The sequence below is a fragment of the Prenolepis imparis genome, unplaced genomic scaffold (assembly GCF_030444845.1).
Source record: "Prenolepis imparis isolate NDT839.2.m4 unplaced genomic scaffold, iyPreImpa1.0 SCAF_14, whole genome shotgun sequence".
Taxonomy (NCBI): Eukaryota; Metazoa; Arthropoda; class Insecta; order Hymenoptera; family Formicidae; genus Prenolepis; species Prenolepis imparis.
This window is the reverse complement of record NW_028141172.1, coordinates 1,956,652-1,970,896: the sequence shown is the minus strand read 5'-3', so window position 1 is coordinate 1,970,896 and position 14,245 is coordinate 1,956,652. Positions and strand designations below refer to the sequence as shown.

Here is a 14,245-nt window from a genome sequence, read left to right as displayed (position 1 = left end):
CTTTAGTATTAGAGATATAAAAAGAATTCATTAATCAAATTAATTATACCGACTCGGATGCAAAAGAATTTATGAATATTTTTTTGTGTGTTAAAAAAGGTTGCAAGATTCAAGGCTTTTTTTTTAAATAATGTCCAACATACATAGTCTATTTTTATCATTTGTGTTTCTTTGCATGTAGCCTCTTTTTCTTCTCATTTCGATAATAGTAGCAGTCGTCGTCAGATCGATCGCCTATTATCCGTCGCAATAAAGCTATCGGAACGCGTTTGCAACCGCATTTACGTTTTATGTCTCGCGTCTCGGTGCATTAACGCTTATGTGGGTCAGGGTCGACATCTGGTTATTCTACTCGCGCGATGCTCTCTCGACCGATTATCGATATATCTGGTATTGCATCGCGATATCGGACAAAATCGCGCAATCGATGATTCTTCTTTCTACCAACTGGATCTCGATTTTGCATTTGCTTACGTAGAGCAGGATAAAATGGAACGATCAATTATTTTCGTGTACTTTCGTGCGATAGAGAGGCCATAGAAAATAAGATTAAGGTCTACAAAATTATTGTAAGATTCGTACATCTATTAACTTATGAAGCGGAAGCGGAGTAAAACGAAACAATTCATGCAAATAATAGAAATGACAATTTTAAAAACTATAATAAAAAAGACGAGAATGAAAAGAGTGAGAAATAAGCTGAGAGAACAATGTGGCATTATAGATATTTTGTTAGATTTTGCAGAAGAAGAAAAAAGGAGAATGGGATGCACACGTGGAGAGAGAGTATGAAAATTATTTAATCAAAATCGCAAGAGAACCTTAAACCAAGTAGGAAAAAACAACCAGAGAAATCTTTGAAAAGATAAGCAAAAAGCTAAGAAAATTATTCATTAATAGAGAGCTTAACATGAAGAAAAGAAACCTAAATAAAAGAGAGAAGAGATATATAATATAATATATTATATATAAATATATAAAATGTACAATATATTGTAAATTATATATTATATTTTATATTATATCCTAAATTATATATAAAAAAATTTTATTTAATATTATATATAAAAATCAATACTTTCAAGTAAAAATCAAAGCGCGCAGCAACCTGGAGCTTTTATCAAGGCTGTCAATATTATCTCATTTCAGCTCGTTAGAGTCCACCCGATTTCTCTTACCTCTCACGAAAGAAGCGTTAATTTTACCTCATTTTTCCCGCACTCGAATCGATACGAATGATACTTTATCTATATCAAGCGATGAATTTTCTCATATCTGTCGGCGGATCTAATCGATCAATGTTTTCTATTTTTCGAGAGAGGAGGAAACTACTGCGCGTAGAACACGCGAGGCGTCAGGTTTTCTAACAGTTATCGAAGAGAGGCCGTACACACCGTGCGATGAGGATATTAAGAAACGTACAGGATGTAATCACCTACTTTCCGTCGTAAATCTCAGTAATTGACGAAAGCAGAAAGACGAGCGAGAAGGAGTGTCTTCCTTGTCGTGCCTTATCGCTTCTTTTACCCGAAGCGCCTGCTTGATATTAGGCCGGTGCTCGCGAGAAATCGCGCGTATCTCGGAAGCAACGTTTTAATTTACTCTTCTTCTTTTCTTTGTTTTTTTTTTTTTTCGTCGTTTCCCCTCGCAGCGAAGGCCGAAAGGAGGAAACACGCCAACATCTGTGATGGTCGTATCGTGCCGCATTCCTGTACCAGGTTGCGGTACATATACACTCGACACAGGCGGGAGTAAACCCGTTTACTTGCGTGCTAAAAGATCGATGCTGCTAGGAGTGATGCGCGATAGCGCCAGGAGGAAATGCAAGTGGCATGAAAATTGAGAGAAATAAAAAAAATGCGGAAAAGTATATAGATCCGGCTCGTAAGTGAGATCACTTTTCGCGATACACACGCAACTCGAGCGATTTAAGGGCAAATTGCGCATTTCCTTCAGGAACTTCCTTGGCATAGACTTTTACGAAATAAGACATTGACATATAGAAAATATAATACAAATGTATGTCGAAATTTTATCTCACAAATTTATAAGAATTTATTACAACTCATTTTTCAAAATGAGTAATAAGAAAAAAAAATAAAATAAAATAATTAAAATAAATAAATAATAATATAATATAATTTATATGTATATTATACATATGACTTGCAGATCGATCAGAAGTCACTCCAGAAGGTCAATCATCACGAGAATCACGTGTCCCAAATCACGAAAACGATTCAGGCGCAAGCGAATCACGTGAATCACATCCAGCCTCACAATCATGCCAATCACGTAATCTCCGAACACGAGAATCACGTATCGATCGGTCGCGTGCCCAACCACGTGTCGGCCGTCAACCAAGCGAATCACCAGAAAAACCTGCAGAACCAGCTGCTGAGCCCGAGCCAGGAATGGCGACAGCAGGATGACAACGTCAGACTCCAGGAGGACAGCATCTACGAGAGCGGACCGGTCTCGATCAACGATGGCAAGCACTCCCTGTTGCAGTACGCCATGCTAAACTTCCGCCAGAGCACAGAAAAGTAAGTCGATATTTCCAAAATTATATTATTAATTTACGCCGCGAACTTGTAAAATAACATTTCCGATTAAGTGTGTTATTAAATTTCAATCGAATCGCGAAAGTCTATAAAAATTTTATTAACAATTAATATTAAATATAGTATTTAATACACACACAAATATGTTAATATATTTAATGTTAATTGATACGAAGCAATTCTCTGGAAATGTGTACTCTTTAAGCTAATTCTTTAATTGCCTTCTCCGATGATAAATGCCAAAAAAATTGTGGGTAATTAAAATGAGAGTTAATTAAAATGGAATCGCTCCTTTCTCAATTCCGGCTGATATCGAGAGCGCACGCAAAGTCGTCAATTGCACGGAAATTAATTGTGAAGTGACCATTAACGGTGTTATGCAAGCGAGTCGTGTTGAGAAAGCATAACGCAGCCGAGATATCTATCGACATCCAAATGTAATGTCCTTCTCTTATTATCGCTTCTCTCGCTCCGTCGTCTCTGTTTTCGTGTTGGAGAACAATAAATCGCGCGCGCGTGCGCGCAAGCAAACTCGGAGGCTTGACTTTCGAATCCGACAGATTCGAGATGCTGAAGACCGCGGACGGATCGATCAGCGGGTCGCTCAAGGTGATCGAGTCGCTGAAGAGCAAGAAGAAGAATAAGAAGGGCAAGGGTCAGCCCTCGGATGGCACCGAGTGGACCTGGAAGGAGCAGGTGGACCTCGTCAAGTACTCCACCGTGCCCATCGAGCAGAGCCTACTTAGGCTGGACGCGGACTTGAGCGTCCTAGCCGTCGAGTGCTTCCTCTGTCTGATGAGGTATATGGGCGACCAACCGTTGCCGCCCGAGACCAGCGAAGTCAAGTGCGTCTACACCATTCTCATGGTAAGTTTGTATCACCAACGGAATAATTTTTTCTTCGATTTTATTGTCTTCTTCTGGAATACATAATGTTTCCGCATGTTTCTACCGCGTCTTCAATCATTCTTATGGATTACCGTAAATTTATTCATGAATTTACCGTTAAAATCCTTCGAAAAAGATAATAAAAATAATTAAATGCAAGAAGCGAGCGCTCTTCATTGTTCGATTAATATTACGGTAAATTAGTAGAAGAGATTTGATTAAACGCCGCATCCTACGGTGGCACATTCGCAGCATTGTCACAAGTACGAGCAGCTCCGCGACGAGGTCTACTGTCAGCTGATGAAGCAGACCACCAATAACAAGAGCCCGAATCCGGAGAGTTGTCAGCGTGGCTGGCGAATCTTCAGCATCGTCGCCGCCTATTTCACGTGCAGCGAGAATCTCAGGCCTTACCTGACGAAGTACCTCGAGACGGCAGCGTACGACAAGCGTCGCGCCTATCACGGCACCGCGATGGTCTGTCTGCAGAATCTCCGGAAGACGGTCAAGTACGGTGGACGTAAAAATGTGCCGAGCGTGGAGGAGATCATGGCGATCAGCGCGGGCAGGAACGCAAAGAGGCAGATCTACCGGCTGCCCGGCGGCACCGAACGGGTCATTAACACGAAATGCACGACCGTCGTGCAGGACGTTATTGAGGAGATGTGCAACGTCATCTCGGTGAGAAACCCGCACGAGATGGACGAGTTCTCGTTGTACTGCATCGTCGATGGTGACGCGTTCACCATGCCGCTGGCCAGGGACGAGTACGTCCTGGATGTGACCACGGAGCTTCAAAAGAACCATCAAGTGTTCTACTTAATATTTTGCAGGTATTATAATTTTTATATAGGTATTACATTCTTTAATATTACAGAAATTTTAGTCAGTGCTTTGTTAATAATTGTGATAAAAATGTTTTGTTATATCTACTATTTTTTTAATTACACGCGAGATTCTTATTAGAAAGATGATGATCAGTTTAACAAAAATTTGTATCGTGCAAAATTCGCGAAACATTTTTTTTTTTTTTTAAATTTTTCTAGATCTGTCTGGTACTATCCTCTGCGACTGGATACAGCGTTGTACATAGAAGTCGTATTTAACCAAATTGCTCCCGATTATCTGGAAGGACTTCTACTAGTTCTACCTGGAGAACACTTACCTCAGGAAATTGTTGTAAGTACCGCGCGACATCTGCTTAATAGACAGAGAGAAAGAGATGGCTAGAATTTCACTGAAGTGAAGAAATAATTAACTGATGACGAGCATATTTCGTAGTATGACATGGCGCAAATAGCGGCATTGCTGCATAGAGCAGCTGACATGGCGCACGAGCCCGCGACGAAGGAGATTAAATACTTGTTGCCGAAACCGGCGCTCAGCTTGAGAGAACCCAGGCCGCAGCAGTGGTCCAACATGGTCCAGCAAGCTTGGAACAACGTTCAGCACTCCTCGGCAGCTGTTTGCAAGGCGCAGGTGCTCGGTAAGTTGAATGAGATGTTTTGGAGAAATTTTTTATTCTACCGTTCGTTGTGGAGTCATTTTCGCAAAGAAAATAACAGCGTTTCACAGTAACTCTATTTTGTATTTCACACAAATTGTTTCTTACACGTGCGCGGATAATATGGTGAGGAAAAAGAGTTCCTCCCTGAGATTTATTTTAACGAGCTACGAGCGATAAAAGTTTAGAAAATTGTCGCGATATTAAAAACTGTAAAATGTTTAGAAATATTGTCCAAGTGGCCGCTTTTCGGCTCGAGCTTCTTCGCGGTAAAACGGGTACCGGAAGGCAAGGAAAAAGGCGCCGATCACATCCTCGCTCTGAATCGACACGGAGTGCATTTCATCGATCTACTCACGCACGTGAGTGACTTTCCAGACGCTTTCTCTTCTCCGACAGCGTTTTCCTCTTTCTTTTCACGTGTAATTATTTTACAGGAAACACTGTACCATTACCCCTACTCCGAGGTGATCTCCACGAGGAAGGTCAAGTCCGAGGAGGGCGCGCTCTACCTCGACATGAAGTGCGGCAACCTGATGCAGCAGCGTATCACCAGGCTGCAGACGGAGCAGGCACACGAAATCTCCCGTTTGATCAGACAGTACATCACCATGGAACAGAGGACGTCCAATGGTCAGAGTGTCGGCGTCGGACTGAGATAAGCACATCTTCGCGAAAATCCTTCCTTCGCGACCGATTCTCGATATCCGGATTAGTCAATCTGTACTGGGTCGTAATTAGAATCATCATTAAGCCTTCGATGTATCATAATATAGAACGACAGATCCCCAAGATCTGATCTTAGTTGAAGCCCGCCGAATAATTGACATATCGCGGTGCTGTTCTTAATATGATTCGTGTATAAAGTGTACCAACCTTTTTAGAGTGTTTATCAACTACATAGGGTACCAAGTAGGGTAGATCCGGACTCTGACAGATGACGATTCGGGATGGATATTCGTAGGACTCGCTGTGGAAGGAAGGATCGTGAAAGAAACGAAATGCTCAAATATATAAATCGTCCATATCGAATATGATTCGAAATATAGACTCATGTGTGTATGTGTGTACAGCATTTATTTATATTGATTAAAAAAAGAAAAACATATATAAAAGCAAACAGTGAATAGAGATTTACATTTCAGCAGCGTAATAATAACGCTGATATTAACACAGACGTCTGACGAGTATATTGAAGACTAACCACGCAGCGATCATATGTTTATCGTCAGAAGATTATTAATAATAATTGTCTTATGGATATAAGAGTACGATGTGAACGGAGGTATCAACTTTATATTGAAATTTGTACGTATAAAAAAAATATGTGTTACCGTTTCCATTTTTTACCTCTATTATCCCGACTATATGTTTGCAATGTCTTTCTAAAATAATGGATACAATTAATGCGAAAGTCATTGCAATCCTCTGTGAGATAGATATCCCTCCTATTTATATCTTACTGCTATAAATGCTATTCAAGTATAAACTCTACTTATTGTGGCTCTGTTTAATACATACAACAATAAATCTAAAATCTTACAAAATAATCAAATATATACGCGAGTAATAATTATATTATATATTAATTATTTTAATCCTTTCAGGGTTAAATTATCTGTAGAAAAATTTGATGAAAATTTTATATATATATAAGTAATGCTTACGAGATTAGTGAACTCTTTGAAAAGAATCGATTAAAATCGACTATTTTACACGATTAAAAAAAACTTACGATCCTACTGCATGAACTAGCGATCACGTGATTACAAAAAAAAAAAAAAATGGATCAAGAACTGTCATGAAATGGTTAAATTCTATCGGGGCTAGGTCTCGGAGTGCTCGATTTAACATCCTGCGGCCAGTTACTTGCGGTGTGTCGAACGTATCCTGGCTCGGCTGGCGACGAGGGTGTCCTTGGTGTTTGCGTCCCGGTGCTTCTCAGCACTCCCAAATATTCCTCCAACATCTCGATCTCGTCCTTGGGTCTCTCCCGTCCCCCAGACGATCGATATTCCTTGGGCGGGGGTGGCACGTTGAAGGACACGTCGCGATGATACGCCTTCAAGATCCCGGATGACTGGCGCATTCTCACGGGCACGTTGTCGTACTGGCTGTTGTCCGAATATCTGAATTCGCGTTCAAACGAAATTATATTTAAGTATCGGCGCGACAGACATCGCGAATCATAAACGTCAGAAACGAGGAGAAACCTCTTCGCCAGCGATTCTTGCACCTCACGTCCGCGATGAGGATGACTCTCTCCGTTTCGAGATATATCTTAATGAGGTATGACTAACAATAAGATAATCACTTTTTTTTAGTTCCTAATCGAGGATATTAAAGAAGCAGGATGAGAAGAAAAAATATGTAATAATTATTTAATTATTATTAATATGTATACATATATTCAATATGTAATTAGTAATTATATATATGTATATATATTTTTTTAAATATATAATATAATATATTTAAGAATGAAATCTCTTCGTGTTCATAAATTTAAAAATTTTTTAAATAAAAATAGAAAGATTTTTGAAAATCGCGATTTATTCCTTGAAAATTAAATTCTCAGTTAGTCGAATTATTTGTACAACGCAAGAATCGTTCGCGTGTACTTTCCTGCTCCTGACGACATAATCCAAGGCGCTAGGCATGCTGTGCCGATGCTTAAATAAAAATTTCCGTGCCAAGATGACGCGACGGATTCCGGGACGAATGCAGAAATCACCTGTAGTTGTTGAGCGCCTCCTCGACGTCTCGCTCGACCCTCATGATCTTCACGCTCGGGTTGACGATTTTCGCGAAGATCGGCTCACCCTTCTCGTACTCCATGGGAAAGCGCGGCGTGTCGATTTCGTCGATCGGCCGCTGATAGATGTCCCGACTCTTGTACACTATCCTGGACTCGTCGAGCCTATGATCAGGCTCCCGATACCGCTGCGAGTCGCGTAGAACTCCGTTTTCGAAGTTTTGCGCCCGTTCCCTCGGTTCCTGATCGCGAAGTTCTCGATCGTCCCGAAAGTCATCCGGAGGACGAGTCGCCGACGATTCCCGCTGAGGTCTCGCGGCTTCGATGTGACGATCGTCCGTCGTCTTCTGGAAAGCTTCGTTCGCGCGACCGCTCTCGTCCTCGGAAATCTTGAGGACAGCTGATTTCGGCTTCGACTTGGTATCCTCGCTAGTCACCACCGGTGTTACTTGCCGCTTGCCTGCAATACATTTTTTTGGATAAAAAATTAGATTTATTAGAGAAAATCTTAATTATAATAGAATAAATAATAATGATAAATAATAATTATTGCATCGGAAAAGATTTGTTTATCTTCTTTTGCTTATGCGGGTGAATTCAACGAATCAATCTCTTCTGCAATTTAACTAATTAATTTACCTCTATCCTTTTCCAGGATTCGCGCCTCGTCCTGCTTGTCCTTCTTGCGAGGTGGACTCATCAGTAAATCTCCGATGAATACCAACGCTGTGAGCAGGCACAGCGCTCCCAAAACTGCAGCATTGTCGACGAGATCCTCGGGGACGCTGTCAATAGATGCCAACGACAAGGCGCCGACTATCCCGAAGAGAATCACGCCCAGTCCGAGTAGGAAGAATTCCTGAATTTAAATCGCTTAATAATGTTTGCATCACTTGAATGCAATCCATTTATCGCCTTGCATAACCGATCGGTTATACGTGGAAACTTATTATTACGCAACAATCTTCGGGAAGGAGAGCGAGTTTTTCGCGATAAAATCGACGCGCGAAATTCCTAGTGTTGCTAGGTATCACAATAAATGATATTATCAAGGACAAACGCTTATTTTCGACGGACATGGCATTATCTTAGAAAACATTGATTATACACGCAGGAGAGATCATTGCGATGCAATTCGCTCAAGATCGGCCCAGCCTCCCGGATATGAGTCATTAAATGAGTTACATTACGTGTCTCTCGATTGACCAAGGCTGCGATCACGTGCGCAAAAAGTCCGCGCTATTCGCTACTTAAAGGAGAAACATTCTTATCCTTGGCCCCTCAATGACATCGCGTCGCGCTACCGATTTTCTCACGCCACCGTTTCTCTCTCTCTCTCTCTCTTTCTATCATCGAGATTTATGCGCGGCGTTATTTTCACTCGCGACCAACCTCGGAATAAATTAAATGCGCCTGGGAAGAATCTCGATGCGTCGAAATGAATCCTACTCTCGCCATCGTGTCCCGTTCCGCGTTACGTCAAACTTGTCTCCGGACAGACTCCAGGTATAGCAAGAAGAAGGAACGCTGGCAAGAAATTTCGCGTAATTCAGGTAAATATGCGTCTATATCACGTTAAAACTCCGATATAATCTTTTCTTGCCTTTTAATATATCTGGTTTCCAGGAGAATTCAAGTCAACTTTCATTTTTTTTTAGAGATATGTATATGTATATACATCGACATGATACACCATCTGACAATCGAGAGAGCAAGCTTTTTTAATAATTTGCTTCCATCATCTACTTGGCTACTTTTCTAATCTCTCCATAGGATCAAGAGTCTACGCCATATGTGCCCCTACCATTAGAGTTTCCTATTGTCGACGTACATTGACGGTCGTTACGAAACACATCTACGACACGCGTTCCTACTCATGAGAAAAAGAAAGCAATTATTTACCGTCTTTCGTCCGCGGAGCTCCCCGGTAGCCGCGGCGATCAAGAGACCGGTCGTTACAATGATGTATCCGCCGCAGGTCGCCGTTGCCAGAGCAGCGCCTATATATTCGCGGAAACCAGGAAATGAGTGTACATTGAGAGAATCGGATTCTTAGACCCAAGTCACGCAGAATATTTGTATATATGTATTACGTGAATCACATGAATATGCGAATACCTATGCTGCCCCATGTCACGTTGTTCAGCAGTGACCACTCCCTGCTACGATTCCTCAAGTAGTGAAACACCCTTCGACTCTCATCGTCCGTCACCCTGAGCGCGACGACGCAGGCGACGCACAAGAGCTGCAACCGGACAATTTTTTTTCATCCTTTATATAATCGTCTTTTGGCCTCATTTTTCAGGCATTAAAGTCTCTAAGCTAACGTTGATAATATGTTTAGTGATGGTTAAATATCTTGCAGTAATAAATTATCGCTACTATTACATGCTAATAAAGATATAATTTTCAATTCATGGGACTGTAAATGCATTAAACTCTCTCGTAACTTTTTTTTTTAGAAGCGGAAGCAAAAAGAGAACTCACTAAAATTAATTTCGATTATTTTCGAGCGTCAACTTTAATAATAAACGCATCTCGACGCTCCAATAATATATCACATGTATTAAGCTTGAAGCTGTTTTTTTTTTTCTGGAAAGATGGGGAGGGTGGAAAAATTTGTTTACATACCACTTCGATTATTCTGATGAAGACCTTGCGGTTCCACATGATGCTATATCGCTAAAGATGCGATTCCAAAAGATGCAGACGACTAAAGGAATGAGGAACGAATGGTCGTTTGCGAAAGTCTCGTCTCTTTTCGGCGAAGCATTACGTGAATTCTCAAGCTATTAACAAACCGTCCTCATTTGCTTTTGAAACGTCACTATTCGCATTAATAATTAGCTTTTGTTACGTTGACGAAGATATCCTTGGCTCCGGGCCAAAGAATTGTCATTTCCAGTATTTCAAAATAGAATAAGAATGACAAACCTTTCTTTCATTGTAGCATAGAGTAGTATAAGTTTTAAAATCTTGCCATGAAAATTTAATAATAATAGTAGTAAAAGTAAAAAATATAATATTTTAATAGACTTATGTTTAGAACATTTTTTAATCTCTATAGTGCAATCACAACTTGTAAATATTTATAGAAACGAAATTTTTTTCAACAAATAAAAATAATTAGCTGAAGCTACGTTTTTTTGCACATAAAATAATTTTTTAATAAAAAATCTCGATTTATTTAAGAAAAAATGTATTTGAAATAAATTTAATTTAATTTAATAACAGAAATAAAATTTCTTATGTAACGTTAATTTGTTAGAAGTGCAAATTAATCATCAGTTTTCTCGAAAAATGCAGCAAGAAGCACAGCACCCATTTTTTTATTTTTTCGAAACTGTCTATGAAAGGTGAATATTCCTTTTTAAAAAAATTGATTTTTTATTTACGTCACCATGCGAACTCGTTAAACATTCTACTGGTGAACTCGTTCTACTGATTGCTACTCGATAATGGAAAGTATAATAGTTATGTTATCACCTGCAGCGGAATATCGCACGACGGAATCGCAAAACGAAGCTTCACGTCACGACGCGCCCGAGCGACGACTGAGAAGATATAGCGAAGGTGGAGTTGCTCATACACAGGTTGGCGGCACCGTATGTCATGTAATGAGGACTGTCTGCATGCGAACGACAAATAACAATGCTATTATTTCTATTATCACACACGGTGCAATGGCGCAGGACGATGCGAAGCCGCGAATATGTGTCACGGAGAGAAGCTCGTCGCGCTCTCCTCGTACCTTGAACCCGTTCGCAACAAAACGCATGTTAAATCTCGCTACCTGGTGTATTTCCCATTTCTCGACGTCTCTCTCTCTCTTAAGAAAAGAACAAGGTAATCTAAATCTCTCGATAATTCCCAACAATTTTTTTTCTCGAAATTAAAAGATCAAACGATATAAAAGTCATTGCTTGAATTCCAATTTTATTTATACCGGCGCAAAAATATAAATAATAAAAAGAAATTTTTTCTAATAAAAAATTGATGCTCTTTGCAAATAAAAATACAAAATAAAATTAAAAAGTAGACAATTAAAAATAATATACCGGGTGTTAAATTTCAAACGTAACAGGTGGAATATCTCGTAAACAATGTATTTTAGAAAAAAATGTTTCCTACAAAAGTTGTAGGGTTTCGAGGGGGACATAACTTAGTAATATTCATATGACCTTGGGCGGCGTCTCCAAGATCAAGTGGAGGTAAGAATAAATATTTTAAATGGAAACCTATATTTTTTATTATAACATCTTTTTCTACTAATTAACTTGAACAACTTTTATCTGAAGCATTTTTTTATTTACCTTATATTTTTTAAGATATTCAAGAAAAACTTGGTAACTCTTCAGCTTACGATATTGAAGATCAAATAATGGAACAAAAGGACTCAAAAAAGAAAAAAGAAAATAATTAATGAAGCAAATAAGAAATAAACTTTATTCATAAATCTTCACATTTAAAAATAAAAGAATTTTTAGAAAGAGTATCGAAGTCAACCAAATTCTTTTTCTTAAAAAAAAAATTCCATTAATCTAAGTGTTCAAAATGTTGTCCTCTTACATCTATGCAAGCTTGTAATTTTCGTTGGAAACCATTATGCACACTTTGTAATTCGTCTCTTGAAATTCTTCCGCACGCTTCGCGTATTCGTTCTATCATATTTTCTCTTGTAGTTGGAGGATTAACATAAACAATTTTCCGAATTCTACCCCACAAATAATAATCTAGGCAAGTCAGATTAGGTGATCTGGGAGGCCAAGACACTGGACCTCCCCGACCTATCCATCGGTCAGGAAAAATAACATTCATGTGTTGTCTGACGATTACACTAAAGTGGCAAGGTGCTCCGTCAAGTTGCATCCACATGTTCTGTCGAAGGTTTAGAGGTAAATCTTCCAGAAGAGGAGGTAGTTCCTCAACCAGAAAGTTCAAAAAAATTCGTCCGTTAACGATATTATCGAAGAAAAATGGGCCGATAATTGTGTCACCAATGGCACACCACACATTCAACGACCATACATGTTGATGATCAATTTGTCTTAACCATCTAGGATTTTGGTCGCTCCAATAATGAAGATTATGACGATTCACATGGCCACTGTTATGAAATGTAGCTTCATCGCTCCACAATATTTTAGAAAAGAACATTTCATCTTCTTCATAGCGCTGTAAGGCCCATCGGCAAAATTCTAATCTTCTATTATAATCTTCCTGCGTTAATGCTTGGTGTAAGTGGATATGATATGGATGTTGGTGTTGACGACACAAAATATTCCAAACATTTACGTTGGATGTTCCAAGTTCCCGTGACAATTGTCGTGTACTGTAATGAGGGTTCACAGTAATTGCTGCTAAAACGTTTATTGTCATTACAAACTGGACGAGGCCGATTTATATTGCGATGAGCGGCAAAAGTTCCGTGCTCTCCTGAACGATAAAATACACGAATGAAGACCATGGGAGATGGATAATGGAGCCTATTATAGTATCTTTGCCGGTAAACTCTAGCAGCTCCTCTAGCATTTCGTCTACATTCACCATAAATTAAAAGCATGTCACGATATTCCACATCAGTATAACGCACCATAACGGCAAGTGAAAAAAGAATAGAAAATGGAAACACAATTTACTCTAATGACCACATTAGTCGCACTACTGTAACTGATTTAAAAAGTTACACATTCCCACCTTCTTCCGTAAATATGAAAGTCCGTGGATTGGCGCTGACGATACAACAAAAAATGTAAACACACTGAGTGCTCAGTCTATCTGTTATGTGTTTTTTCTGATCGACTACAATACATCTGCTTGAAAGTCAAATGACAGAAGGAAAAGATTCAGAAAAGAAAAAATGCTTTATTAATAAATCTTTAAATAAAAAAGACAGAATTTTTACATAGAAAAACATGTTGAAAGAATTACCAAGTTTTTCTTGAATATCTTAAAAAATATTAGGTAAATAAAAAAATGCTTCAGATAAAAGTTGTTCAAGTTAATTAGTAGAAAAAGATGTTATAATAAAAAATATAGGTTTCCATTTAAAAAATTTATTCTTACCTCCACTTGATCTTGGAGACGCCGCCCAAGGTCATATGAATATTACTATGTTATGTCCCCCTCGAAACCCTACAACTTTTGTAGGTAACATTTTTTTCTAAAATGCATTGTTTACGAGATATTCCACCTGTTACGTTTGAAATTTAACACCCGGTATATATATTTATTTTTCATATTTTTATTTAATTTAGTTATTTAATTTTTGATGATAATTGTGATTTATCGTAATCTGATATTTTTATTCTTTTAATTTTTATATATACATATATATATATATATATACATAAATACGTATATACATTTAAAGAGAATAAATTAAAAGAGTAAATTTAAATATATACGTATATATTAATTATATACTTAACATAAATTAAAAGAAATTAAAAGAATAAAAGATATCATTTTGACAATTATCATCAACATAAAATTAAATATAAAAATAATATATTTTGTTTTTAAAAATTAAAA

General features: G+C 38.6%; 2 protein-coding genes across 13 annotated transcripts in view; one reads left to right on the top strand and one right to left on the bottom strand.

The window, feature by feature from the left end:
• Myo10a (unconventional myosin 10A) overlaps window positions 1-6,289 on the top strand; it is a 36,493-nt gene extending 30,204 nt beyond the window's left edge. For 5 of the 11 annotated variants that reach the window (XM_083054768.1, XM_083054769.1, XM_083054767.1 and 2 more), the window contains 7 exons: window positions 2,173-2,546; window positions 3,125-3,431; window positions 3,705-4,285; window positions 4,499-4,631; window positions 4,734-4,938; window positions 5,182-5,318; window positions 5,394-6,289. In XM_083054768.1, the coding sequence (XP_082910894.1) occupies window positions 2,173-2,546; window positions 3,125-3,431; window positions 3,705-4,285; window positions 4,499-4,631; window positions 4,734-4,938; window positions 5,182-5,318; window positions 5,394-5,618 (1,962 nt within the window). In that variant the 3' untranslated portion in view covers window positions 5,619-6,289. The remainder of the gene's footprint in view (window positions 1-2,172; window positions 2,547-3,124; window positions 3,432-3,704; window positions 4,286-4,498; window positions 4,632-4,733; window positions 4,939-5,181; window positions 5,319-5,393) is intronic. The other 6 variants (XR_014426894.1, XR_014426892.1, XR_014426893.1 and 3 more) reach the window with 6 other exon arrangements.
• LOC145945673 (uncharacterized) lies at window positions 6,017-11,313 on the bottom strand. Of its 2 annotated transcripts, none has more exons than XM_083054770.1 (7): window positions 11,198-11,313; window positions 10,343-10,500; window positions 9,830-9,956; window positions 9,614-9,711; window positions 8,351-8,570; window positions 7,691-8,171; window positions 6,017-7,085 (listed from the first exon to the last, which is right to left on the bottom strand). In XM_083054770.1, the coding sequence occupies exons 2-7, from the start codon at window positions 10,379-10,381 to the stop codon at window positions 6,767-6,769; spliced, it is 1,284 nt and encodes a 427-aa protein (XP_082910896.1). In that variant the 5' UTR covers window positions 10,382-10,500; window positions 11,198-11,313; the 3' UTR covers window positions 6,017-6,766. The 2 variants fall into 2 exon arrangements, with proteins under 2 accessions (XP_082910896.1, XP_082910897.1); XM_083054771.1 differs by having other exon boundaries at window positions 10,343-10,538; window positions 11,198-11,266.
• Between the last annotated feature and the right edge of the window lie 2,932 nt (window positions 11,314-14,245).